Consider the following 26708-nt stretch of genomic DNA (forward strand, 5'->3'; position numbering starts at 1 on the left):
GCAGATGCCGGGATCTGTATTGATCCCGGCACCTGAGGGGTTAATGGCGGACGCCCGCGAGATCGCGGGCGTCGGCCATTGCCGGCGGGTCCCTGGCTGTGATCAGCAGCCGGGATCAGCCGCGCATGACACGGGCATCGCTCCGATACCCGCGGTTATGCACAGGACGTAAATGTACGTCCTGGTGCGTTAAGTACCACCTCACCAGGACGTACATTTACGTCCTGCGTCCTTAAGGGGTTAAGGGCAAAAACCTATTTTTTTTTCTTAAGGTAATCACTGGAGAGGTGCCTAAATTTTTACAAAAAGCTAAGTTATTTTTTCCACAATGATAAATTGAGTAAATACAGTAAAACCTCCTTGAGGGGTGGTCTTCTCAAAGGGGATGATCAGTATATTCAACATATGGTTGAAGTGAAACTCTAGTCTGGATAAGGGTTGTAAGGCCCTATTCATATCATGTTAATGGATTCTGATTAATATATACATTTAACAGAAGCCATGATTAATGATATATATTAGTTTCCATCACCCTTGGTAAAGAGACCATTTTTTTGGTGTATGGAAAAACGTAGCATATGGCAATGGAAGCCTATAGAAACCGTGGGTATGGCGTGATGTAAATAGGCCCTAATAAAGGAAACAGATTACAGATTTGTAAATTACTTCTGTTAAAAAATCTTAATCCTTCCAATAGTTATTAGCTTCTGAAGTTGAGTTATTGTTTTCTGTCTAACTGCTCTCTGACTCACGTCCCGGGAGCTGTCCAGCTCCTATGGGGATATTCTCCCATCATGCACAGCTCCCGGGACGTGACATCATCATTGAGAAGTTAGACAGAAAACTTCAGAAGCTAATAACTATTGGAAGGATTAAGATTTTTTAATAGAAGTAATTTACAAATCTGTTTAACTTTCCGGAGCCAGTTGATATATATAAAAAAAGATTTTGCCTGGAATACCCCTTTAAAGAATAAAAAAAAAAAGTTGATTTTATTGTGAAAATTGTAAGCTTTAATACACAATTATTTCGTGTTCTCCATGCTTTTTAGTCTCTTTCTCGATATTTAGATCTGTCTTTATACTGCTTTGGACTTCTCTCTCTTCTCCTGTCCCTGTCTCTTTCCCTTGTGTCTTCTCTTGACTTATCTCTGGAGCTTTGGTAGCTACTGCGCTCCCGAGATCGACTACGACTTCTTCTGTGATCTTTCTTTTCACTCTTCCTCTTCTCTCTACAGTAGTCATCTTCATGTCTTCTATGGTGGGATTCCTATTACCAGAATAGAGGACCAGGAAGTTATACTTATTAAAGAAATCCAATTTAAAATTGCACACTTTTTTTTAACCTAAGTTTAGCTAAATAAAAACAAACATCCAAAAAGGTAAGGTGGCAGGCCTAGGTGACTAGCTTCCTTCTCAATTGCAATGGCAGGATGGGAAATCCAAGCAGAGAGCAGACTGCCTCCTGGCACATAACAGTCAAGATGCTGTGATTGCAATTGACCGGAGCACATCTGCTTAGACATGTTTAGCATAGACAAGAGTGGGGGGTGGCAGAATTAATTTTCTGGATTTTCGAAATTATAACTTACTATTTTTACTGTGCCATGGTGTTCATTGGTTAAGAACTTCACTACCTATTCCAACTTTGAACAAGAATCAGGGGTGGTTGAAATATGGAGGGGGCCTATTCCCCCATCGGTGACCCTTTCCCCTATTGGCAACCCTGTGATGCATTTGCTTGGTCCCAATGATTGCCATGGCAGCTGGTGGCCAGATGATGGCCTCTTGTCTGCCAAGTATGGAAGCCTGTGAGGACCAGCCATGGGGTGGGTCTCACAGGTAAACTGTCAATATATACTGACAGTTATATTATGCTGTAGTACACAATAAATGCCCCTTTCGCAATAAAGTCCTATATTAGAATAATAATTTAAAAAAATTATAAAAAACCTTGGTCCCCTTGCCTCAAAAAAGTTTAATAAAAATGAGGAAGGTAGCATGTATCGCAAAAATGGTACCAATAAATAGTACAGCCCGTCACGCAAAGATAAGCCCTCACACAACACAGTCGGGCAAAAAAAAAGAAAAAAGAAAAAAAGAAAAGAACATGGCAACATAAAAAAAGGAAATACCAATATAAATTAGGTATTGCCATAATCATACATGGCAAAATAAATATAACTTTTACCGCACAGTAAACTCCATAAACGCCATGTAGAGAATTTCAGATTAATAAAAATGGAAATATAACAGATTTTTCACAACATTTTGGAGTTTTCACAAAAACGCAGCACGTATAAACAAAAATTTACCACTTATATAAGATATATGTCTCGAAGAATAAAAATTTTTTTTTTTTATAAAAAACAATCTCAAAATCACTCTGCTCAGTAAAAGCATTTCAAAGTTATCACCACATAGAGATATCTTAAATTAGAAAAATGGGGCTTGGTCACGTGTTGGGTACCGTCCCAGAGATTGCTATGATTTAATGTTATGTCATAACCTTCTGGAACACCACTGATCTCTAAAATCTCTTCTACAGCGACGCTCCTGACCACCTGCTGTGCACTTCCAGTGAAGCTTGTGTTGCCTGCACATTGGGTGAATAGGGGCTATGCAGGGAAAATCAGTAAAAGAACCAGAGCACTTAAAGGGGTACTCCAGTGCTTACACATCTTATCCCCTATCCAAAGGATAGGGGATAAGATGCCTGATCGCGGGAGTCCCACGCGATCATGCACGCAGCACCCCATTAGTAATCAGTCCCCGGAGTGTATTCGCTCCGGGTCTGATTATGGTCGACCGCAGAGCCGGCAGCGTGTGACGTCACGCCCCCGTGTGACGTCACGCTCCGCCCCTCAATGCAATCCTTTGGATAGGGGATAAGATGTCTAAGCACCGGAGTACCCCTTTAACATGAATATATTCAGCAATACCTTTGTTTTTTTCATTCTTCTGTCATCTTCATCATCAGAGCAGTGCCGTTTCTTTTCTATTTTGTGCTTAGAAGGATATCGCTGATCACTGCTGGTGTCTTCTACATCATCATCCAATACCAGCTCATATTTGCTGCTAGGATAGTTAAGAAATGACTCAAGATGGAAACTATGTGTTTATTTAATTTGTGGCTAAATTTTATCTAAAAATATGCTTTTCTGACATTTTTATGAATGGCATATCTACTACTACCTAAAACTATAACAGTGGTCCCTCAAGTTATAATGTACATTGCTTCCAGGACAAATATTTTAAGTTACATACAGTCATGGCCTTAAATGTTTGCACCCCTGTAATTTTATTAAGAAAATGAAGTATGTTACTGAAGGATTCCAGTAACACGTGTTTTCCTATACACGTTTATTCCTTTTGTGTTTATTCAAACTAAACCAAAAAAGGGAGGAAAAAAAGCAAATTTTACATAATGTCACACCAAACTCCAAAAATGGGCTGGACAAAATTATTGGCACCCTTTCAAAATTGTGGATAAATAAGATTGTTTCAAGCATGTGATGCTCCTTTAAACTCACCTTGGGCAAGTAACAGGTGTGGACAATATACAAATCACAGCTGAATGCAGATAAAAAGGAGAGAAGTTCACTTCGTCTTTACATTGTGTGTCTGTCTGTGTGTGCCACACTAAGCATGGACAACAGAAAGAGGAGAAGAGAACTGTCTGAGGACTTGAGAACCAAAATTATGGAAAAATATCAACAATCTCAAATCTCAGATTTGCCTTTGTCCACAGTGTGCAAAATTATCAAGAAGTTTGCAACCCATGGCACTGTAGCTAATTTCCCTGGGCATGGACGGAAGAGAAAAATTGATGAAAGGTGTCAATGCAGGATAGTCCGGATGGTGGATAAGCAGCCCCAAAACAAGTTCCAAAGATATTCAAGCTGTCCTGCAGGCTCAGGGAACATCAGTGTCAGCGCAAACTATCCATCGTCATTTAACCCCTTAAGGACCCTTGACGTACGCGTACGTCATGACAACCTGGTACTTAAGGACCCATGACGTACGCGTACGTCATGGAGAATTCTGACCCCTGCCCCGCACCTGGCGGGGATCGGACCGAGATGCCTACTGAAATCATTCAGCAGGCACCCCGTGCAAACGCCCAGGGGGGTCATCAGACCCCCCCCATGTCGGCGATCGCAGCAAATCGCAAGTGAGTTCACACTTGCGATTTTTGCGATTATGGGTCATTACGGGTCTATAGTGACCCAGAATATAAGGGGGATCTAAGACACCCATGATCCCCCTTGAAGGCATAGGAGTGAGGTGGCAGGGGTGCCACCCCTCCTATCGGTGGTCTATACACGACCACCAATAGCAGATCGGGGGCGGGGGGGTTAACTTTCGTTTTCCCCGTCCTGCCCACCCACAATAGGCGGGGCAGAACGGGGAACGAAAGGAGACCGGCGCCGAAGATCCACTTACCGATCCGGGCGGGCGACGGAAGCTGCGGGCGACGGAGATCGGCGGGCGGCGATGACGTGCGGCTGGATCCGACAAAAGCCGGTGAGTTGCCTAGAAACATCTGGAGGGTACAGTTTGAGACCATTATACAGTGGTCTCTAACTGTAGCCCTACAACTCCCAGCATGCCCAGACAGCTGTTTGGGCATGCTGGAATATGTAGTTTTGCAACAGCTGGAGGGCTACAGTTTGAGACCAATATATAATGGTCCCTAAACTGTAGCCATCCAGATCTTGCAAAACTACAACTCCTAGCATGCCCAAACAACTGTTTGCTGTCTGGGTAAGCTGGGATTTGTAGTTTTGCAACAGCTGGAGGACCACAGTTTGGAGATCACCTTGCAGTGTTCTCTAAAACTGTAGCCCTTCAGATGTTGAAAAACTGCAAATCCCAGCATGCACAGACAGCAAACAGCTGTCTCGGCATGCTGGGAGTTGTAGTTGCGTACCTCCAGCTATTGCATAACTACATCTCCCAGCATGCCCTTCGGCGATCAGTGAATGCTGGGAGTTGTAGTTTTGCAACAGCTGGAGGCAGACTGGTTGGAAAATACTGAGTTAGGTAACAGAACCTAACTGAATGTTTTCCACCCAGGGTGCCTCCAGCTGTTGCAAAAGTACAACTCCCAGCATGCACGGTCTGTCAGTACATGCTGGGAGTTGTAGTTTTGAAACAGCTGGAGGTTTGCCCCCCCCCCCCCCCCATGTGAACGTACAGGGTACATTCACACGGGCAGGTTTACAGTAAGTTTCCTGCTTCAGGTTTGGGCTGCGGAAAATTTTTCACCGCAGCGCAAACTCCTAGCGGGAAACTCACCGTAACACGCCAGTGCGAATGTACCCTAAAAACACTACACTAACACATAATAAAGAGTAAAACACAACATATTACACCCCTTACACTGTCCCCCCCCCCCCAATAAAAATGAAAAATGTATTGTAAGACAGTGTTTCCAAAACGGAGCCTCCAGCTGTTGCAAAACAACAACTCCCAGCATTTCCGGACAGCCACTGACTGTCCAGGCATGCTGGGAATTTTGCAACAGCTGGAGGCACCCTGTTCGGGAATCACTGGCGTAGAATACCCCTATGTGATCCCTAATTTAGTCCTCAAATGCGCATGGAGCTCTCTCACTTCGGAGCCCTGTCGTATTTCAAGTAAACAGTTTAGGGCCACATATGGGGTATCTCCGTACTCGGGAGAAATTGCACTACAACTTTTGGGGGGCTTTTTCTCCTTTTACCCCTTATGAAAAGGAAAAGTTGGGGGCTGCACCACCCTGTTAGTGTAAAAAAATAAAAAAATTTACACTAAAATGCTGGTGTTGCCCCATACTTTTTATTTTCACAAGCGTTAAAAGGAAAAAAAAGACCCCCAAAATTTGTAAAGCAATTTCTCCTGAGTACGGAACTACCCCATATGTGGGCGTAAAATGCTCTGCGGGCGCACAACAAGGCTCAGGAGTGAGAGTGCACTATGTGCATTTGAGGCCTAAATTGGTGATTTGCACAGGGGTGGCCGATTTTACAGCGGTTCTGACAAACGCAAAAAAATAAATACCGATATGTAACCCCATTTTGGAAACCACCTCTCAAGTAATGTAATAAGGGGTACAGTGAGCATTTACGCCCCACAGGTGTCTGGTAGATTTTTGGAACAGTGGTCTGTGAAAATGAAAAATGTGGGGTGTAAATACTCACTGCACCCCTTATTAAATTCTGTGAAGGGTGCAGTTTCCAAAATAGGGTCACATGTGGGGGGAGTCCACTGTTCTGGCACCATGGGGGGCTTTGTAAACGCACATGGCCCCTGACTTCCATTCCAAACAACTTTTTTCCCAAAAGCTCAATGGCGCTCCTTCTCTTCTGAGCATTGTAGTGCGCCAGCAGAGCACTTGACGTCCACACATGGGGTATTTCCATACTCCGAAGAGATGGGGTTTCAAGTTTTGGGGGGCATTTTGTCCTATTACTCCTAGTAAAAATTTTTAATTTGAGGCAAAACTATAATTTTAGTGAAAAAAAAAATAATCATTTTCACGTCCAAATTTAACGAAAAGTCGTCAAACACCTGTGGGGTGTTAAGGCTCACTGGACCCCTTGTTACGTGCCTTGAGGGGTGTAGTTTCCAAAATAGTATGCCATGTGTCTTTTTTTTTTGCTGTCCTGGAACCATAGTGGCTTCCTAAATGGGACATGCCCCCCTAAAACCATTTCAGAAAAACGCACTCTCCAAAATCCCACTGTCGCTCCTTCCCTTTTGAGCCCTCTACTGCGCCCGCCGAACACTTGACATACACATATGAGGTATTTTCTTACTCGAGAGAAATTGGGTTACACATTTTAGGAAGATTTCTCTCCTTTTACCCCTTGTAAAAATTCAACAACTTAGTGTAAAAGAACATGCCAGTGCAAAAAATGAAGATTTTGAATTTTCTCCTTCAATTTGCTGCTATTCCTGTGAAACACCTAAAGGGTTAAACCTTTTGAATGTCATTTTGAATACTTTGAGGGGTGCAGTTTTTATAATGGGGTCATTTGTTGGGCATTTCTAATAAGAAGACCCTTCAAATCCACTTCAAAACAGAACTGTTCCCTGAAAAATTTCGATTTTGAAAATTTTGTGAAAAATTGGAAAATTGCTGCTGAACTTTGAAGCCCTCTGATGTCTTCCAAAAGTAAAAACATGTCAACTTTATGATGGAAACATAAAGTAGACATATTGTATATGTGAATCAATATACAATTTATTTGGGATATTCATTTTCCTTATAAGCAGAGAGCTTCAAAGTTAAAAAAAAAAAATGCTACATTTTCAATTTTTTCATCAAATTTGGGAATTTTTCACCAAGAAATTATGCAAGTATCGGCAAAATTTTTACCACTAACATAAAGTAGAATATGTCACGAAAAAACTCTCTCGGAATCAGAATGAAAGGTAAAAGCATCCCAGAGTTATTAATGTTTAAAGTGACAGTGGTCAGATGTGCAAAAAATGGCCGGGTCCTACAGTGAAAATTGGCTGGGTCCTTAAGGGGTTAAATGAAATGAAACACTATGGCAGGAGACCCAGGAGGACCCCACTGCTGACACAGAGACATAAAAAAGCAAGGTGAGTTTAAAAGGAGCATTTTATTTATCCACAATTTTGAAAGGGTGCCAATAATTTTGTCCAGACCATTTTTGGAGTTTGGTGTGACATTATGTCCAATTAGCTTTTTTTCCTCCTTTTTTGGTTTAGTTCCAATACAAACAAAGGGAATAAACATGTGTATAGCAAAACGTGTTACTGCAATCCTTTTCTGTGAGAAATACTTCATTTTCTTGAAAAATTTCAGGGGTGCCAACATTTACGTGACTGTATATTACAACTTGAGAAAACTTACCGACGGGTCCCCGGCTGCTGATAGTAGCCAGAACCCATGGTCTTTAAAGCAAGTGCAGCTCATGCACTCACTTCATAGCCAAGACAAGACTCAGGACGTACATCCTGGTGTGTCAAGAACCAAGCGTCCAGGGCATACAGGTAAGTCCTGTATTTGTACGAGGTTAAAGGGGTATTCCCACCTTTGACAATTATGGCATATACAAAAAATGTGTGTTGATTGTTTATGTGACTCCCATAGAAGTTAATGTACAGAGCTGTGCACATCCATCTCTCCATTTAGTATCCACTTGTATTCAGTGGCTGCCTCACTAGGCAAGTTGAGGGTTGAGGGCATCACTAAAAGGAGGGATCCACATCTAAGACAAATATGGCATACTCTAAGGTAGGAATACAGCTTTAAATGGAAAGATTAAATCCCATATAAAATAAAACATTAGGTTTTTCAAAAGGATACTCTTGTTTGGGTTTAGCTTTGTCTTTCAGGGCAATCTTGGAAGATTTTCCTGCATCCTTCTCATATTCCTTAAAATCATCCTTGGTATATTTTCCACCTGAAAATCAAAACAAAGTTACATTTTCCCCTTACTGATCACATACATTCAGTATGGGGCAGCAGCAGAAAACAGCAGATATGTTTAAAATATAGTATTACTGTACATGGTGGTCATTCAGATAAAAGCCTGTCCAAAATATAAGGACAGCTGTTATAGCTAGGACGTCCATATGCCCTAACAGAGTATATAGACATTGGTTGTCTTCATGAGACGATACCCTTAACCCCTTAAGGACACAGCCCTTTTTGACCTTGAGGACACAGTCAACTTTATTTTTGCATTTTTGTTTATTCTTCCTCGCCTTCTAAGAGTCATAACTCCTTTATATTTCCACCTTCAGACCCATAGCAGCCGGGTTCCGCTGTGCATGAAGCAAACGTAGCTCCTTTGCGCCCTCCATGTACAGAATGTAAAAGTACCAGTGCATCAGGATGTACATTTACATACAATGTCTATAAAGGGGTTAAGAGATTTTACCAACGAGGTGGAAGAAAAATACAAAACTACATGTAAAAGCTGAAACTTCAGCTATAATAGCCATTTCTATCCATCTATTAGAGGCCCCCTGAGGGGCAAAGTAATATCAGGAAGTATTACTCTACTAGTAGTGGATGCATGGAATAGCCTTCCTGCAGAAGTGTTAGCTACAAATACATATCCTTCCTATAAGATAGGGCCAGGGACTATTGATAGGATTCAGATTATTGGGCAGACTAGATGGGCCAAATGGTTCTTATCTGCCGACACATTCTATGTTTCTATTACAAAACTATTTATATTTAGGACATTATAGTGAATACCATTTCATCTTAGTTTTTTAAACATGCAGTACCATTTGTAATGTCCGCTTCTCACTGTAATTGACACAAAGGGCTCGCCTGCTCGAAGAAAGCCCTGTGCAGTTATCACAAGCATGCGCAGTCAGTGAGAATTACGACGCATGCATGGTGAGAGAGATGTTTAGAGTAATTGGGAAACATCTACTGCACGTGAACTATTAAAACGCATTGACAGTGTATGTGCATAACTGTGCAGGGAGGGTTTAAGACAACAAAACAACGCTGTAACCTTCAGCTCTTTTGCACCACATTAATGGTTTTAGCGCTTCGAGATTTGGGGACATGTTATCACATGCCTGTTCAGTCAACCAGCAGCTTGGGCATGACATTAATATGGCCACTGATTGTATAAGCTGGTGTATTACTTCACATCACCAAACTGGGAAGTGCAAGACAGCGGTGAACAGGGCTCCATTTTATTGTTGAGGTGGTGCAGGAAGGTAAGAGTGTGTTTTTTTTTAATCTTACCTCTTCCTGACTAGTTAATAGCCGGACTACCCCTTTAAGCTTTTTCTCATTGCTACATAAAACTTTTGGGGTTACTTACATCTACAACTCTTCCTAATTCTGTGTCTTCTGCTTAAGTGTTATTTACTTTGTTTCAGTGTCAAAAAAAATTTCATGAGCTAGGCTGAGAGCAGACGTGATGAACGAGTACACTGCGCACGCACGTTGCAGCTTGCACATCGCAGCGTGTCTGCTTGTAGCGGCATATTGCCGCTCCGAGCAGGCACATCCAAAGGCACCACATAGCTGTGGATCCGCCCTTGTGAACGTACCCTTAAGGAAAAAAAATACCCTGTCACATGACATTGAAAAAAGTGTTGGTAATTGGAATCGGCAAGTACTTAAGAAAAAGTATCGGTACTCGCTCGTACTCGGTCTTAAAAAAAATGGTATCGGGACATCCCTAGTACAAATAGTGCACCACATTCAGTACAATTTGCACTGCCACTCCCATTGGCAAGTTTTGCCAATATTCAAGCCCACATGTTGCTGTCAATTATGAATGTGGCATCTAGGTGGTTAAAATCTGTGCATAGGTCATTTCTGGAGTTTGATTGGCTCCTCTCCCTATGCAATCATGGAGTGCTGATTGGTTTTATTGGCACCCAGGGGCCTTCTCGAGGCATCCCTCACTGACAGTCTGAGCAAAAAAACTTGTATATGTTCAGAAAATGATGACTAAGTTCAGGACATTTCCATGAATTGTACCCCATGTCTCCCTGAACATGGATATGCTGGCACCACATTTTGGAGGGTTTCTAACATATCCATCCCTTGAAGGCACAAATCATAGCGCAAATGCACCCTAATCCGGTATTACAAAAAATATATAAATAATATAACACAAACACCTGTGTTAATCGTGGTCCAGTACCTTTTCCTTTCCATTTTACTTTAGCAACAGACTGACTGAAATCGACATGAATGCGCCTGTCATCAATAAGTACATTATCCATCTTAAAATAGGCTTTCTCGCAATCTTCTTCCTGAGAAATAATCACAGATTACATTATTGGTTATTTCCTCATTGTTAAAAGAATTATGTAATATTAAATATTTACCTTTTCAAATTCAATAAATGCGTAGCAGAGTGATTCTCCTGTTTTCCAGTCCCGTATTATTTCACAGCTAGATAGTGATAAAAAGAAATAACAAAAAAAATTTTTTTTCCAAAAAGTAGCCCATAGCCACATCTTCTTAGTTTTCTTAGTATTTACATACACCAGGAACATATTTATAACCTGATGGCACATGCCACTAAAATTTTAGGCTAACATGTAGAAATGTATATAACAATCTGATGATTGATGGTCTGTACAGTAAACCCGATTAGCCACAAAGACCAGACACATACAATATTGACTGCACATTCTATATTGGAAAGTTCACAATCTTTATTGGTAACATACAAAAGGGAGGCACATTGTCGAGAACATGAAATGCATTCTCTATAGACAAGACAACACATCTCAAAATCACACACTGATCCAGGATGAGTGCAAAAAAATGGGGAAAAACACCCACTAGACAAGATCAACCTAAAATTTTTAAACAATAGCATGGAAGTTAATCCCACACATGGGTTCAGGTAAAAAAATAAATAATAATAATTAAACAAAAAAATACTCTCTTTTTTCCAAAAAACATTCAAGTGTACTTGTAAGATCACAGAAATAAATTATGCCTGCCCTTACTCACCATTCATTCACTTCCTCCCCAGTCTGCTGTGCTGGGTCTTTTTATCCTATCACTAGAGGCTGCTCTGTAACACCCCCTCCCCCTCTCTCTGTTTTAATGCTGCAGTGGAGTGCTAGTCCCATCTTCACTGAACTTTACCCCAGCCTGTGCTTCAGATGCGACAAAGATGATGCTGCAGCCGGACAGGATTATGTTCTGGATGGTATGAGGACCCCCTAGTGGGCTTTGTTGAGAGCCATTACTTTTATAAAAATTTTATGAATCATATTACAAAGATTAATGTTTTGCAAAGGTGTACAACTTTCTCATGGGCACAGAATTATAGCACACAGCAAAGTCTGCTGCATGTCACTATATAAATTTGTGTACTTGTCACCTTTAATATATTTTAAAGCATGCGACTGAGCACTTCTCTCCCCATTCTTCATTCTTTTTGCCGGTGATGGAGACAGATCAATAGACTTTGATTGTAAATATGTCTTGGTCATGTGGCACAGAACCAGGAGAAGATGCGCTTAGCTTTTCCTAGAGAATGGTCGGGTCTGAACACTCAGACCCTGATTGATCAAAGCTTGTCCAATTTAAAGAGGTATTCCACTTCCCAGCGTTCGGAACATTTAGTTTCGGGGGTCACCACGCCCCATGGTGATGTCACACCCCGCCCCTCAATTCAAGTCTATGGAAGGGGGTGTGACGCCCGTCATGCCCCCTCCCATAGACTTACATTGAGGGGATGGGGCGTGACGTCACAAGGGGGCATGGCGACCCCTGAAGCCCACACCAGCGTTCGGAACCAGATGCTCAGAATGCTTGGGAGTGGAGAATCCCTTTAAGCACCCTTTCTTAAAGGAGTAGTCTACTGCAGACTATTACCACTCCATTGTGCCGGGGCTGAAAAAAAAGTAGAAAACAAACTTTCATTCACCTTCCTGCTTTCCCCTGAAGCGCCGCTACAGCTGATCAGTCCTCCGGTCCGGTCTTCATCCTTCCTGTGCACGGATCACCACACTGCGCTCAGCCTATCACTGGCTGTAGCAATGTCCCGCCCCAGACTGTGATAAGCTGAACGCCGTGTGATGATCCGTGCACAGGAAGACGGATGAAGACCGGACCGGAGGACTGATCAGCTATAGCGGGGCTCCGGGGGAACACAGGAAGGTAAGTGAAAGTTTGTTTTCAATTTTTTTTCAGCCCCGGCACAATGGAGTGGGAATAGTCTGCAGTAGACTACTCCTTTAACCCAGCTAACAGAGGCTTGTAAACAGTACTCTTCCTTATCCCAAGCAAGGACAGTAAAAAAGCTGATAATAGAACAAGTTTTATGTAAATTCACATGTAAAGTTAGGTAAAGTTTTTTTTCTTGCAATTCTTCTAAACACATTTATCTACTGGTGTAGGTTGTCATATAAACATGCTTTTACAGCATACATAAGGATGAGAGAATTAAAAAAAAATGCCTTTCTACTGTGTTGTGTAAATTTAAAATTTTAACACCACCACAACTGCTTCAGTACAACAAATATCACTACTGACAGCTGTGATGAAGCAGCCTGATGGCTGGAAAGCCCATACACTGTTTGCCTGCATTTCATATGCCAGCCACTGTGGTACATATGTGCAAAAATCCGCAATTCTTGTTATTTTGTGCAAATTATAACCTTGGTTAATATAGTATGCCAAAACTGTAAAATTAGTAACACTTATGCCCAACCAAGGGTAAAAAACAAAAAAGGGAGCGAATACCTAACTAGAACCTGAAACCTGGGAAAAAAACTAAAGAAATAAGACCAGGTCTGGAGAGCTACAGACCTGCGTCTGCCTCCTCTGACACTAAGCTAAAATTGAGTTGCTCAGAGCCAGGAGGCGGGTATATCCTTCCTGGAGGGGCTGGCTTTCTTTTGTTTTTTGCCTAGTGTCAGCCTCCTAGTGGCAAGCAGCTCATGGTCCTGTGTCCCCCGATGAAGCGCTCGAGAAATTAGTAACACTTATGCCCAACCAAGGGTTTAGCTGAGATGGCTCCTTAGTGCTGCTCAGTTACACCTCATTTGCAATTAATAAATATGTTAAGCAGTTTACATTTCAATCTCCAATATATCATTTAAAATCCCATCTTCCCCCATGTTCATAAAGCTTTATTTTTTTTATAATTTATCATCTCCAGCAGTTAAGTGCTTTGTATAACCCCTTTCATTTCTTTGATGCTGCTTTTTCTTTATTCTCACAAAGCACCTTGAAAAGCCAGTGTACCAATAACCTCTCTTGCCTCTGCATGTCATCTTTTCATCAGCCCTGTGCCAACTTGTTCAGTGCACTTTCACCATTGTATATGTATGGTTTTGGTATAATGGTGAGAAGTATGTGCTAAACTGTGACTGACCAGATAAGTTGTGTACTATGGAAAGAATGAGAAATAGCTGCACACCAGAGAGGGGACTTTCAGGGGCTAAATAACAGCAGTGAGAGCACTAAATGCACCACTGTCAATGGTTAATCTAACAAAATGATGCAGGTTAAAAAAAAATGTAATGACTGTATGTTTTACTATTGTGCAACACATAAACAGACAATATATCTATGTTTAGAGAATACCTCTTAATGTTTCCAAATCTTGAAAAGATAATCTCCAAATCTTCATCAGTTGTAACAGGATTCAATTTACATACAAAGAGTACATTTTCAGGAGGTTTTATATCTGCATCTGGAATATCACCAACCTTAAAGAAATCATATTTTTGTTGATCTCTCAATACATTATTTGGACTAAATAAAAACAAACAAAATCCAGCCTGCACATGGCCACATCCTGACATCTATGCTATTTAACATGGCCAAAATGATAACATAAACAGCCCCATCAGGGTGCCAGATGAGAAGAAAAGGATATGTTTACACTAGTGACAGGTCTTCAGAATCAGAAAGCATTCTGATGAAAGGTAAAGGCTTCTTATGAGGAGCTGCAGCTGTATCAATGTCAAAAGCAGAACTAAGACATCCATGCTTATTTGTTTGTACTGGCTAAAAAAGCAGACCACATCTCAAGAGACGAGATGACATTTGTCATAAAAAAAGTTAGCAGTTTTTCTGTAAAAGCTACAGAATAGAAAAAAAAACAAGTGTGAACAGAGTATAATCATCATACATATGAAGAATCATTTGGCCCATGTAGTCTGCCCAATAATCTGTATCCTATCAATAGTCCCTGGCCCTATCTTACATGAAGTATAGCCCTATGCCTATCTAAAGTAATACTTCCTGATATTACTTTTAAATCTTTGCCCCTCTACTTTAAAACTATGTCTTCTTGTGGTAATTGTTCTTCTTTTAAATATGCTCTCCTCTTTTACTGTATTGATTCCCTTTATGTATTTAAAAGTTTCTATCATATCCCCTCTGTCTTCTTTTTTCCCAAGTGATCCTTTAACCTTTCCTGTTTTATCCTGCATCCATGTAATAGTTTAGTAGCTCTTCTCTGAACTCTCTCCGAAATATTTATATCCTTCTGGAGATACAGGCCTAGATTTATCAAACTAGAAAAAGTGGAGAGATTTTCCCCCAGCAACCAATCACAGCGCAGATAACAAGCTCTGGTAAAGTGAAAGCTGAACAGTGATTGGTTGCTGTGGGAAAATCCCTCCACTTTTTCTCTCGTACAGTTTTCTAAATCTGGGCCACGGTCTCCAGTACTGCACACAATACACCAAGTGAGGTCTCACCTGTGTTCTGTACAGCAACATGAGCACTTTCTACTGCTTATACCTCTCCCTATACATCCAAGTATTCTGCTAGCATTTCCTGCAGCTCTATAACATTGTCTGCCTACCTTTAAGTCTTCTGAAGTATGCACTGCAAGAAATATTACATTTATTTTTTTAAAGTAAAATTTTAAACCGACAAAAATATCCTAATAAGTCTCAATTCTCAAAGGAGAACCACTTGTTACAACTATATGAACCATGTCTGCCCTATTACAGCATACGCACCTCATAGTAGGCTTAAAAGGTTAGTCGGACGATTAAATTCTTATTAAAAACTAGTCAGAGACATTGGAAGTACCTTCCTTGCTCCTACGCCTCCGCAAGGTCAGTGCGTAAGCCCAACTCACATTATGCTATGTTTATCGATTTTGTGGAGTGGCATGTATACAGACCAGTGTTTTGTATATCCATTTCTCCCCATTTGATGTTGTTTTAATAAAATTATTTCTATATTTATCATATTTAGTTTTGTGTGTCTATTTTTGGTGCTTTAAAGTAAAGAGGCATTAAAAAGAGAGCGTTCCATGCCGATACACTATGTAGTTATCCTGTAGCAACTTGATCTATGTTGATTAGTCAATTACCAGGGTGGCTAGTCTTGAAAATGTTACAATAACATTCATATAATACTTTCCTTTTTATAGAAATCATGGCTTATAAAATCATGAACCACAGGCATGGACAAAATCCAGTAAGTAAAGGTGGGATAGTACTCCTCTGTGCTCTCTCCTGTGGGATAGTACTCCTCTGTGCTCTCTCCTGTCTGATGGCACTCCACTGTGCTCTCTCCTATCAGACAGGAGAGAGCACAGAGGAGTGCCATCAGACAGACAGGAGAGAGCACAGAGGAGTGCCATCAGACAGACAGGAGAGAGCACAGAGGAGTGCCATCAGACAGACAGGAGAGAGCACAGAGGAGTGCCATCAGACAGACAGGAGAGAGCACAGAGGAGTGCCATCAGACAGACAGGAGAGAGCACAGAGGAGTGCCAACAGACAGACAGGAGAGAGCACAGAGGAGTGCCATCAGACAGACAGGAGAGAGCACAGAGGAGTGCCATCAGACAGACAGGAGAGAGCACAGAGGAGTGCCTTCAGACAGACAGGAGAGAGCACAGAGGAGTGCCTTCAGACAGACAGGAGAGAGCACAGAGGAGTGCCTTCAGACAGACAGGAGAGAGCACAGAGGAGTGCTTTCAGACAGACAGGAGAGAGCACAGAGGAGTGCTTTCAGACAGACAGGAGAGAGCACAGAGGAGTGCTTTCAGACAGACAGGAGAGAGCACAGAGGAGTGCTTTCAGACAGGAGAGAGCACAGAGGAGTGCTTTCAGACAGGAGAGAGCACAGAGGAGTGCTTTCAGACAGGAGAGAGCACAGAGGAGTGCTTTCAGACAGGAGAGAGCACAGAGGAGTGCTTTCAGACAGGAGAGAGCACAGAGGAGTGCTTTCAGACAGGAGAGAGCACAGAGGAGTGCTTTCAGACAGGAAAGAGCACAGAGGAGTGCTTTCAGACAGGAGAGAGCACAGAGGAGTGCTTTCAGACAGGAGAGAGCACAGAGGAGTGCTTTCAGACAGGAGAGAGCACAGAGGAGTGCTTTCAGACAGGAGAGAGCACAGAGGAGTGCTTTCAGACAGGAGAGAGCACAGAGGAGTGCTTTCAGACAGGAGAGAGCACAGGAGTGCTTTCAGACAGGAGAGAGCACAGAGGAGTGCTTTCAGACAGGAGAGAGCACAGAGGAGTGCTTTCAGACAGGAGAGAGCACAGAGGAGTGCTTTCAGACAGGAGAGAGCACAGGGCAGTCCTAGCAGACAGAAGAGAGCACAGAGAAGTGCTATCAGAAAGGAGAGAGCACAGAGGAGTGCTAGCCCACCCTCACTTACTGAACTTTGTCCATGCCTGTGCTTTGCTTCAGCTTGGACAAAGCCACGATTTTAAAAGCCATGATTTTAATAAAAAGGAAATAAATTTTTCTTAAGTATATTAGAAAGATTAATGTTTTACCTAGATGTACAGCATAAAAACGTTTTTTGTATCTGACAGTGCCCATTTAACGCAAAAGTCTGCATAAATATAACTTACAAAACAATATAAGTGGTGATAAGTGGCTATAAACACATCTAAATCTATTTACCCATTATCATCTCAATTATTGTGATGCATCTTTATACCAGCATGACGTTGTATGGCACTTTATGACATTAGACTCGAAGAATCATTTAGAAGAATTAGCACTTAGCCAATGGGTGAACAGACGGGGTGCTGAGAGATACAAATTTAGAAAGACATTTATTAAATGACTACCCATCCAAATTTTTAATGGGTAAGTTATAATTATTTTCCAAAGTGTGTCCTTACCATTTCCAAAAGAACAGCTTTGGTCTTAGCTTCTTTCTCAGCCAGTTGTTCTTCAATTTCCTCAATTGGTTTTCCTTTATTGTCGTCAATTTCTTCATCGGCACCTATACGACCACTCTGGGATTTTATTAAGAAAATTGTTACAATGGTATTATCATAAAGGAGATGATATATAAGGTGAACCACCCCACACGAGGGATGAATAACTGCAGTACTGCATTACTTACATCTAACTGCTCTTTTGTAGGTTCTGGGGAACGATCGGGTATGGGGAGGCCTGGCGGGTCGTCAAATGGGTCATCCAGAATCACAGTGTGGTTTATGCTATCAAAACAAATTAACGGTTAAAAGACTCCTAATCTTAAATCAAAAAGTGTTCAACTGAAAATACACTGGATAATATATTTGCTTATGTTCATGTTTCCATTATATAACTGTATATGCCTTTTATATGTCAAAGTAAAGAAAATATCACATCCATCGACAATATTTATCTCAAATTACATCTGTTGAAAAACTAGACTGATTTTTGTTGTAGAAAAATGTCCACACTTGTAAAATGGTAAACTAAACTATTCTAATTGTAACCAGTTCTGCACCTGTGTCTATCATATGACCAGGACAGATTTTTGTAGGGGTTTTCCTGATGATAGCCTATAGGTAGGATATGCTATCAATTTCTGATTGGCAGGGCACTGCCTCCTGGATGTTTGCAAAGTATGGGAGCCATATAACAAAAATGGACAATGTAACCTGGGGAGAGGAGAATTGTGTAAGATTATGCCAACATAATGGCAAATTAACCCTCATATATCCCAGGTATGAGTGTAAGCCGTATTAATGTGAACTCCATGCATTTATAACAAAAACCAAAGAGAAAAAGCGGAGTCACTTATAAAACACATTAAGTGTTGAATTTTATTAATTCCGTAGAATGTACAATACAAAAAAATTGTTAAAATTGCGTAATATCAAAAAGGAATACAGCAAAAAAAGGTGGTATCACCGTCTCTACACATGAGACTAAACCTGTCGTATATAAAAGTATATTGTTGTCTGCATCAACTAGAAAAGCAATAAATAAAGTATATGTAAACCAGCACACTAATTGCACGTCCAGGTGGTTGCACTATAAAGTATGGGAGCCAAAAGCCTTGGCTCTGAACATTGTGTAGAGATGGAGCCAGGTTACTGCAGCAACCAGGCACCACTCTCACCTGGCACCCAAAGGAGTCATGGCATAGGCATACAGCAGTGCCTAACTTTACTTTAGAGAGGCGCTACTAGTGTGAAACGTGCACAGAGATTGGCAGGATCTTTCGCTGATAAGGGCTGTATGTTGAATATGGGTTCAAGTTCCAAGAGGCTAGAAAAGAGCATTTTAAAGTTAATACTAGAGATGAGCGAACTTTTGAAAAATTTGATTCGGCCGATTTGCTGCATTTTCCGAAAAAATGACTTCCAATCCGAATTTATTTGTGGCGAATTTATATTTAAAACTGCTATTTCTGGCCTACAGACGCCCTCCATAGGGGTGTAGAACACTTTGCTTTGTTCTAACATGCATATGTAGTGTGCTGGGGTAGTGAAATAATACTGTTATTCAGAATAGCATGCAGATTACAGGCATCGCTTTTAGAATCACTGCCATAGAGCGGCACAATGACAGAGCCTGGAGGCGGCATCAGTATGAGGAGACCATATAGTGGCTGAATGACAGAGTAGAGGTGTTGGCAGCACACTAGGGCTTCACAATCCCAAAGATTAAAAGATGAACTTTGAAATTTCAATTGAAGATTTATGGTAGCTAGTGCTACCATAAAAAGTTTTAGGCCCAGGCCCAGCAGCATCAGTAAACCATATATTGGCTGAATGGCACAGCCTAGAGTTGGCAGAAGCATGAGAAGACCATTGAAATTTGAGATTTTGAAATAGAAATTGAGGATTTTGAAAATAAAATTTAAACTCCCAAGTTTTAGTGTCCCGGCCCCGGCATGTGGGTACAAAAGACCAAATATAACAAGGAGTCACATGTCAGCACAATAACAGAGCCTGGAGGGGGCATCAGTATGAGGAGACCATAGTATCTGAATGGCACAGCCTGGAGGTGGCTGAAGCATGAGGAGACCAAATAGTTGCTGCATGACACAGCCATGAGCTGGCAGCAGCATGAGTAGACGCTAGAGCTTCACAATCCCTAAGATTAAAAGATGCATCTATATAGAGAGGTGTGTTGGCATGGGCATGTCAAGGTATGCCACCACCTACTGGTTCAGGCCCTGCTCCAGGTCTACCTGCTGCTGATGAGTTGTTTCACTATGCGGGTGAAGAAAGCTACTCAGACTCCGCGACTGTAGACTCAGGCTGCTGCTGAGGGAACTGGTACAGCTTCAGACCTGCGAGAGGATGGATGATGGCGCCAATAGCATTGGCCAACTGACTACATAGGATGCCTCTGTAGTAGGTCACTTTGTCCTACCTCTTCGTGGGTGTAAAAAAGGCCCCTATTTTGTGGCGGTAGCAAGGGTCCAATACGGTGGAGATCCAGAAGTCATCCCGCTACCAAATGGTGACAATTTGGCTGTCACTTCGCAAGCAAGTGAGCATGCATGCAACTTTTTATGGTAGCACTGGCTACCATAAATCTTCATTGTGCAAGTGACTCGGAGAGACTCCCTGCCTCCAACTCCATTGCATACTGCCATGGTGTGTCTGGGTCCTCTGTCTCGCCTTCTTCATAACCCTCTAGCTCCTCTGGCTGCTCCTCCTCTCCTGTCAGATGACTAGAAAAACCAACCATTTGGCGAAACCTAAACTAATCTCAAGGTTACAAGTCCATCTCCAGAGATCTAGATTTGCCTTTGTCCACAGTGCGCAACATTATCAAGAAGTTTTCAACCCATGGCACTGTAGCTAATCTCCCTGGGCGTGGACAGAAGAGAAAAATTTATGAAAGGTGTCAACGCAGGATAATCTGGATGGTGGATAAGCAGCCCCAAACAAGTTCCAAAGATATTGAAGCTGTCCTGCAGGCTCAGGGAGCTTCAGTGTCAGCGCGAACTGTCAACATTTAAACAAAATTAAACACTATGGCAGGAGAACCAAGAGGTCCCCACTGCTGACACAGAGACATAAAAAGCAAGACTACATGTTGCCAAAATCAACTCAAATCAAAAGACCAAGATAGAGCTTTTTGGTAAAAGCACATTATTCTACTGTTTACCAAAAACAGAAGGAGGCCTACAAAGAAAAGAACACAGTACCTAGAGTGAAATATGGTGGAGGTTCAATGATGTTTTGGGGCTGTTTTGCTGCCTCTGGCACTGGGTGCCTTGAATGTGAGCAAGGCATCATGAAATCTGAGGATTACCAATGGATTTTGGGTGGCGCTGTACAGCCCAGTGTCAGAAAGCTGGGTTTGCCTCCGAGATCTTGGGTCTTCCAGCAGGACAATGACCCCAAACATACATCAAAAAGCACCCAGAAATGGATGGCAACATAGCGCTGGAGAGTTCTGAAGTGGCCAGCAATGAGTCCAGATCTAAATCCCATTGAACACCTGTGGAGAGGTCTTAAAATTGCTATTGGGAAAAGGCGCCCTTCCAATAAGAGAGACCTGGAGCAGTTTGCAAAGGAAGAGTGGTCCAACATTCTGTCTGAGAGGTGTAAGAAGCTTATTGATGGTTATAGGAAGCAACTGATTTCAGTTATTATTTCCAAAGGGTGTGCAACCAAATATTAAGTTAAGGGTGCCATTAATTTTGTCTAGCCCATTTTTGGAGTTTGGTGTGACATTATGTCCAGTTTGCTTTTTTACTCCCTTTTTTGGTTTAGTTCCAATACACACAAATGGAATAAACATGTGTATAGCAAAACCTTTTTTACTTGCAATACGTTATTTTCTTGAAAAATGTCACGCCTGCCAACATTTACGGCCATGACTGTATGTGAACCTCCTCCGGATGCTTGATAAACAGCCACACCGCCAAGTAGCTGATTTTCCCACCAACAGTCCACACTAATTGACTGCTACTGCCGCGGTCTCCAGGAACCCCTGTTCCACTACCTCCCGGGAAGGTAGGCTGCCGCGAAGCAGTTGGTCTCCTCCGGGCACACTTGGCTCCAGAATTTCCACTTCTGCCACCATGCTGACTGCCAACCAAGCTTCCACCTTGCTGGCACAGCTGCTGCTTCACGGGCAACTTTCTTCTCCTGATGATGATGATGATGATGAAGCCCCTTCTTCATCCGGCTCCCAAATGCGATCGGCTTCATCATCAAGTGTCTGCTTGTCATTGATGTCCTCCTCAGGTTCTTCAACAGTGTCTGCTTCAGGACCCTGAACCCTGGCAACTCCACCTCCCACGTCACTCTCCTCATGACTACTTGCCCATCTAGCGGGGGAAGCGGAAGATGTCTCCTCCACTTCTTGGCTGGGCAGTAGCTGCTGACTGCCCTCTATTAGATTGTCCTCACTGAATAGTGGCGCTGAACGCACATCATAACATACTTCTTTAGGGGAGGGAACAGCATAGGACAGGGACTGCTCCGGGCCATGCCAACTAAGGGTTGTGTCTGAGGAACCCACCGACTGTTAACTGGGGGTATCATATGTAACTTGTGATCAAGTGGATGTCCATGTTAACCAATCGATGACAGCAGATGGGTTGCTGGTTGAGACACGACCACAAGCGGATACCGGGAGATCAGGCCTCTCGCTGCGACTCCTGCTGCCACTTGCCCCCTGCTGCGACCTCTGCCTGAAGGATTTAGGCCTCTGCCACTCCTCTGTGCACATCCTGGCACTTCTCTGCCTGACATACTTAGTGCGTATATGAGGGGAGTTCAATAGGCTTCACTACGTGTAAAACCGTATTTGTCTAGAACAGCAGCATGTGTGTACTTTTGACTGTCCTTTCACAGATTAACAGGTACAAAATAGTACACTACTTAGATGTAGATATTTGGTATGCACTTATGAGGTCTGAAAAATGCACTTCAGTATGCTTAAAAAAAAGCGTATTGGAGAAAAACACCAGCCGTTTATTACTTTTGGCTGTCCTTTCACAGTATGTAGGCCCTTGACAGATTAACAGGTACAAAATAGTACACTACTTAGATGTAGGTATGTGGTATGCACTTATAAGGGCAGAAAATTGCGCTACAGTATGCATAAAAACAAAAAAAATTTGCCCACAGCACCAGCAGTACACAAAAATGCTGGAGCACACAGTCACTGTGTACTAAATCCAAAATTGCAAAAAGACTCTCTCTCAAATACTATTAGGAATGGACTGCTGGGTATGGTTTATACCATCTACAGACTAGTATAACCAGCAGACCAGTTGTTGTGGAGCAAAGACACAGATTTGCCCTAAAAAATTATTTCTCCCTCCTGTGAAAACGTTTCTGCAGCTGAGGCAACACACAGCTCTCTGCCCCTTTCTGTAATACAATGCTGTTCACAGTGATTGAGGGGGTTAATCGCTGCAGTAATAATTTAATTTCTGTGCAAAAATGCTGTGGTCTGTGTCCTACAGAAGGCTGAGGTGACTAAGAGGTGAAACGCTGCTGCAACAAGCTTTTCTGTGTAACACACACACACACAGTGATGTCCGTCCTATCTCTCTGCAGTGTAATGAATGATATGACGAGCCGCAAAATGGCTGCCGAATATATAGGGCTGTGACATCACATCTGCTGATAGGCTGCATCCTGCATGTGATTCAGGGTCATCCCACCTACTTCCCTTTCCACCTTGCCTTCCCAGCGTTCCATGCTCCATATACTTACAAGTGGATCCACCATTTTAGATGCCCTGGAGCCTGGACCGCAGTAAATGAAGCGATTCTCGTGATAGAATCGCAGCGATATTCACATTAGTATTGAATATTTCATGAAATTCATAACGAATTCGGGTTCGTCACCTTCGATTCACTCATCTCTAGTTAATAATGTAACCTGGACCCAATATAACTTGAGGGGCCAAAGAAATTTGCATATGGAGGTTTTCTGGTTACACAGACTGATGTCCTGTCCTTAACCCTTATGGAGTAGAATAAAAAACTATTTGTTTAACATACCGGACGTCTTGGAAAGGAACAAAGTCTTTATCCACAAATGTCTCATTGATCTTCTGCAACACATCCAATCCTTCTGTTACTTCTCCAAACACTGTATGCACCCCATCTAGATAATCCAGATTTACCCCGGTGGTAATAAGGAACTGTAAAGAAAGACATATGCAGGTTTATTCATTAGTTCTATTTTCTTTATACTTACTTACAATATAAAATTATAGGGGGAGATTTATCAAAACCTGTCCAGAGGAAAAAGTTGCCCAGTTGCCCATAGCAACCAATCAGATCGCTTGGTTGCTATGGGCAACTTTTCCTTTGCACAGGTATTGATAAATCTCCCCCATAATGTATGTCACAGGTGTGCATGTACACACTAGGGCCAACTTCATAAAAAAACCTACATATATGGAGTGTTTGTTTAAATATGGACGCATAAATACCCTAACAGAATAATAAGTATGATATACATCCTAAATCTAAAGTATCCACTTGTGTTAAGAAGAACAAGATGCGGTACTCACCGCTTGTGGAAACTTCTTATTGTTTATTTTGTTTGGTGCACAAACAAATTTAATGGGAGCTGTGGATTGACAACAGGGGCACTACCTGGCCAGGTAGCGTAGCTGTTGTGTATCTGCAGCCCCCTGCTGCATGTATATTTGTGCAAACAAAATGACGATACGTTTCTAGGAATGATGAGTGCTACATTATCACCTTCTTTCACGTGGATTTTCATATGCTATGTTACATGTTTGAGCACCACCACAGTGAAGCACAGGTGTCCGACTGAGGCAGTGTGTCTCCTAGGAAGGTGTGTGCTTGGAGTTTAGGTGTAGTGACAGACCCCCAACTCTTTATTTTTGGTAAATGGAAAGTATGTTGATACCAAATTAGGTCACCCTGAACTATTTTTGGTTTCACATGTGTATTGCTGAATGAATATGTTCATTTTATATCTGGGGATAGGATGGCTCCAGAATGCGCAAGGAAAGAAGGCAAGCCGGTAATCCGGTGTAGACTGTGTAATGCTAGGGGCAATGGGTTGTTAAGAAACCTTGGTCCTGGCATTCATGTTGACGCTGCCTTGATATAGACCATGTCCCTTAACAGTATCATAGATTAAGCACATCATTTCATGACAACGGTACTTGCTAATGGCAGTAGCCTCTTTAAGAAGGATAATATACCCTGCCAAACTGCAAAAATTGTTCAGAAATGGTTTAAGGAATATGAAAAAAAAAAAAAAGAGGTTACGGTGTTAACTTTGCCTCCAAATTCCCTAGATATGAATCCAATAAAACTTCTGTGGTACATGCTACAAAAACAGTCCCAGTGTGGCTGCTCGTAGCGGCTGATTGCTGGGGGGGTGAACCGCTGGAGGCACACTATTGGGCGAAACCGCAGCGTAAAATATATTGTGGATCCGTTACGTGTGACCTTACCCTTACAGTTTCCAAAATTCAGTGGTCTTGTAAAGTCCATGCCCCAATGGGTCAAAGCTCTTTGGCAGCACAAGCTGATCTACACAATATTAGGCTTCTGGTTTCAATGCCTTGGCTGGTCAGTATATGTTACCCAGGGTCTCCCTTCTCACCTGTGATCCATGCTGATCACTGCCATTGTTCACCATCGACACTGTTCCCAACTTCTTGTGTTTTATTCGTGGCACTTTTTCAGGTTCAAAATAACGTGCCTGTTCTCCATACAACTTACTGTAATAATAGGTTACAAACAAAACAATATGGAGCTCAAAATTTTGCTATGAAGAAGATTTGTACAGTAATGTATTAAACCAAAACAATTCCAGACACCATCAAGCAAATATCTATACTTTTCCCCCAAGCAGTAAAAAGCTAAGCAGATGTTATATAGAACAAAGAAAATAATAATTGTTTTGTGAGCTTATCTGAAAATTGTATTTATTTTTTATTTATTTATTTTTTACAAACTTAAACAGAATAATGATTCTATGGTTTGGTGGGAGAAAAACAAACATTAAAATCAACAAAACTGAACTACATACCTAAAGACAGACTCGCCTCCTCTGCCTGTCCCCGAAGGATCCCCAGTCTGTATGATAAAATCTCGCTATGAAGGAAAAATATACACCGTGAATACCACACAGTAGTGTTTTCAAGGTCAAATGACAATGAATAAATGTTGTTCCAGATACAACAAACAGCTCACTTAGAATATTATTTTGTCTCTGCATTCAAAAACAGCTTTTTGTATTTTTTTATTTTTTTTTATGATCTGAAGTTAAAATTAGTCCCAAAAACTGACTAACATTGCTAGGAGCGCTCATTCTTTATAGCTTGCCTATGTAAAAGGGGCAGCGATCAGCCATTAAGCTCATTTAACAGCTCATTGGATCATTTTTGAAGCCAATAAAATTATCAGGGACGTGTGGTCAATAATCATGGTTTTGAAGGATCGCACAAATAATCCAGCAATTGTTTGTGTGGCCCGGCTACATGAGTAAACATGCCTTGTCAGGGCTCTGTAAATGAGTGCAGGTCAGCCAGATTGGCGCTCATTTTCTGCTGGAAGCCACCCATCTAAAAGAGACATTTATTTACATGTGCATACTGAAGAAAGCGCTGGTAGGCTGATTAGCTTCTGCTATAGGGTAACCATTACAAAAGGGAAGGGTATTTTTATAGAGAGTGGACAACTTCTTCTCAGCATTTTCAGTGGATGGACCAGAGAGAGAGAAAGCAACATTAAAGAGGCATGCTGTTCAGAACTAGTAAAGGGGACAGTTTTTTCCAGACTTGTCGTCACTCCCCTTAATCTGTGCATGTCTCATCCCAAAGAAAGCACAGACATCAAACGTACCTAGAAAGTATAACTTACTGGATATTTTATATTTGACAGAATTGTAATTGGCCCTTTTTACTTTTCAACTATTCTTTCAGCCTGAAAAAGGACGGAAGAAGCGCTGTAGTGACGTGAAACATGTCGTCGTCTCATCACATAGCTACACCTGCACAACTCCTCCCAGCGAAGGTGACCTTGGCCACCCTCATCTGACCTGTTCCAGTTTA

The 26708-nt window shown here is 41.9% G+C and overlaps 1 protein-coding gene across 1 annotated transcript in view; it reads right to left on the reverse strand.

The window, feature by feature from the left end:
• Nucleotides 1-980: 980 nt before the first annotated feature.
• Nucleotides 981-26708, reverse strand: part of PPIL4 (peptidylprolyl isomerase like 4) — a 37175-nt gene continuing 11447 nt past the window's right edge. The window contains exons 3-13 of the mRNA XM_056566767.1: nt 25685-25749; nt 25256-25373; nt 23665-23807; nt 17809-17905; nt 17582-17698; nt 14059-14183; nt 10833-10899; nt 10646-10757; nt 8326-8422; nt 2942-3077; nt 981-1269 (exon numbers count right to left, since the gene is read on the reverse strand). Coding sequence (XP_056422742.1) covers nt 1048-1269; nt 2942-3077; nt 8326-8422; nt 10646-10757; nt 10833-10899; nt 14059-14183; nt 17582-17698; nt 17809-17905; nt 23665-23807; nt 25256-25373; nt 25685-25749 — 1299 coding nt within the window. The 3' untranslated portion in view covers nt 981-1047. The remainder of the gene's footprint in view (nt 1270-2941; nt 3078-8325; nt 8423-10645; nt 10758-10832; nt 10900-14058; nt 14184-17581; nt 17699-17808; nt 17906-23664; nt 23808-25255; nt 25374-25684; nt 25750-26708) is intronic.

This window comes from Hyla sarda, chromosome 3 (assembly GCF_029499605.1).
Source record: "Hyla sarda isolate aHylSar1 chromosome 3, aHylSar1.hap1, whole genome shotgun sequence".
NCBI classification, from domain to species: Eukaryota; Metazoa; Chordata; class Amphibia; order Anura; family Hylidae; genus Hyla; species Hyla sarda.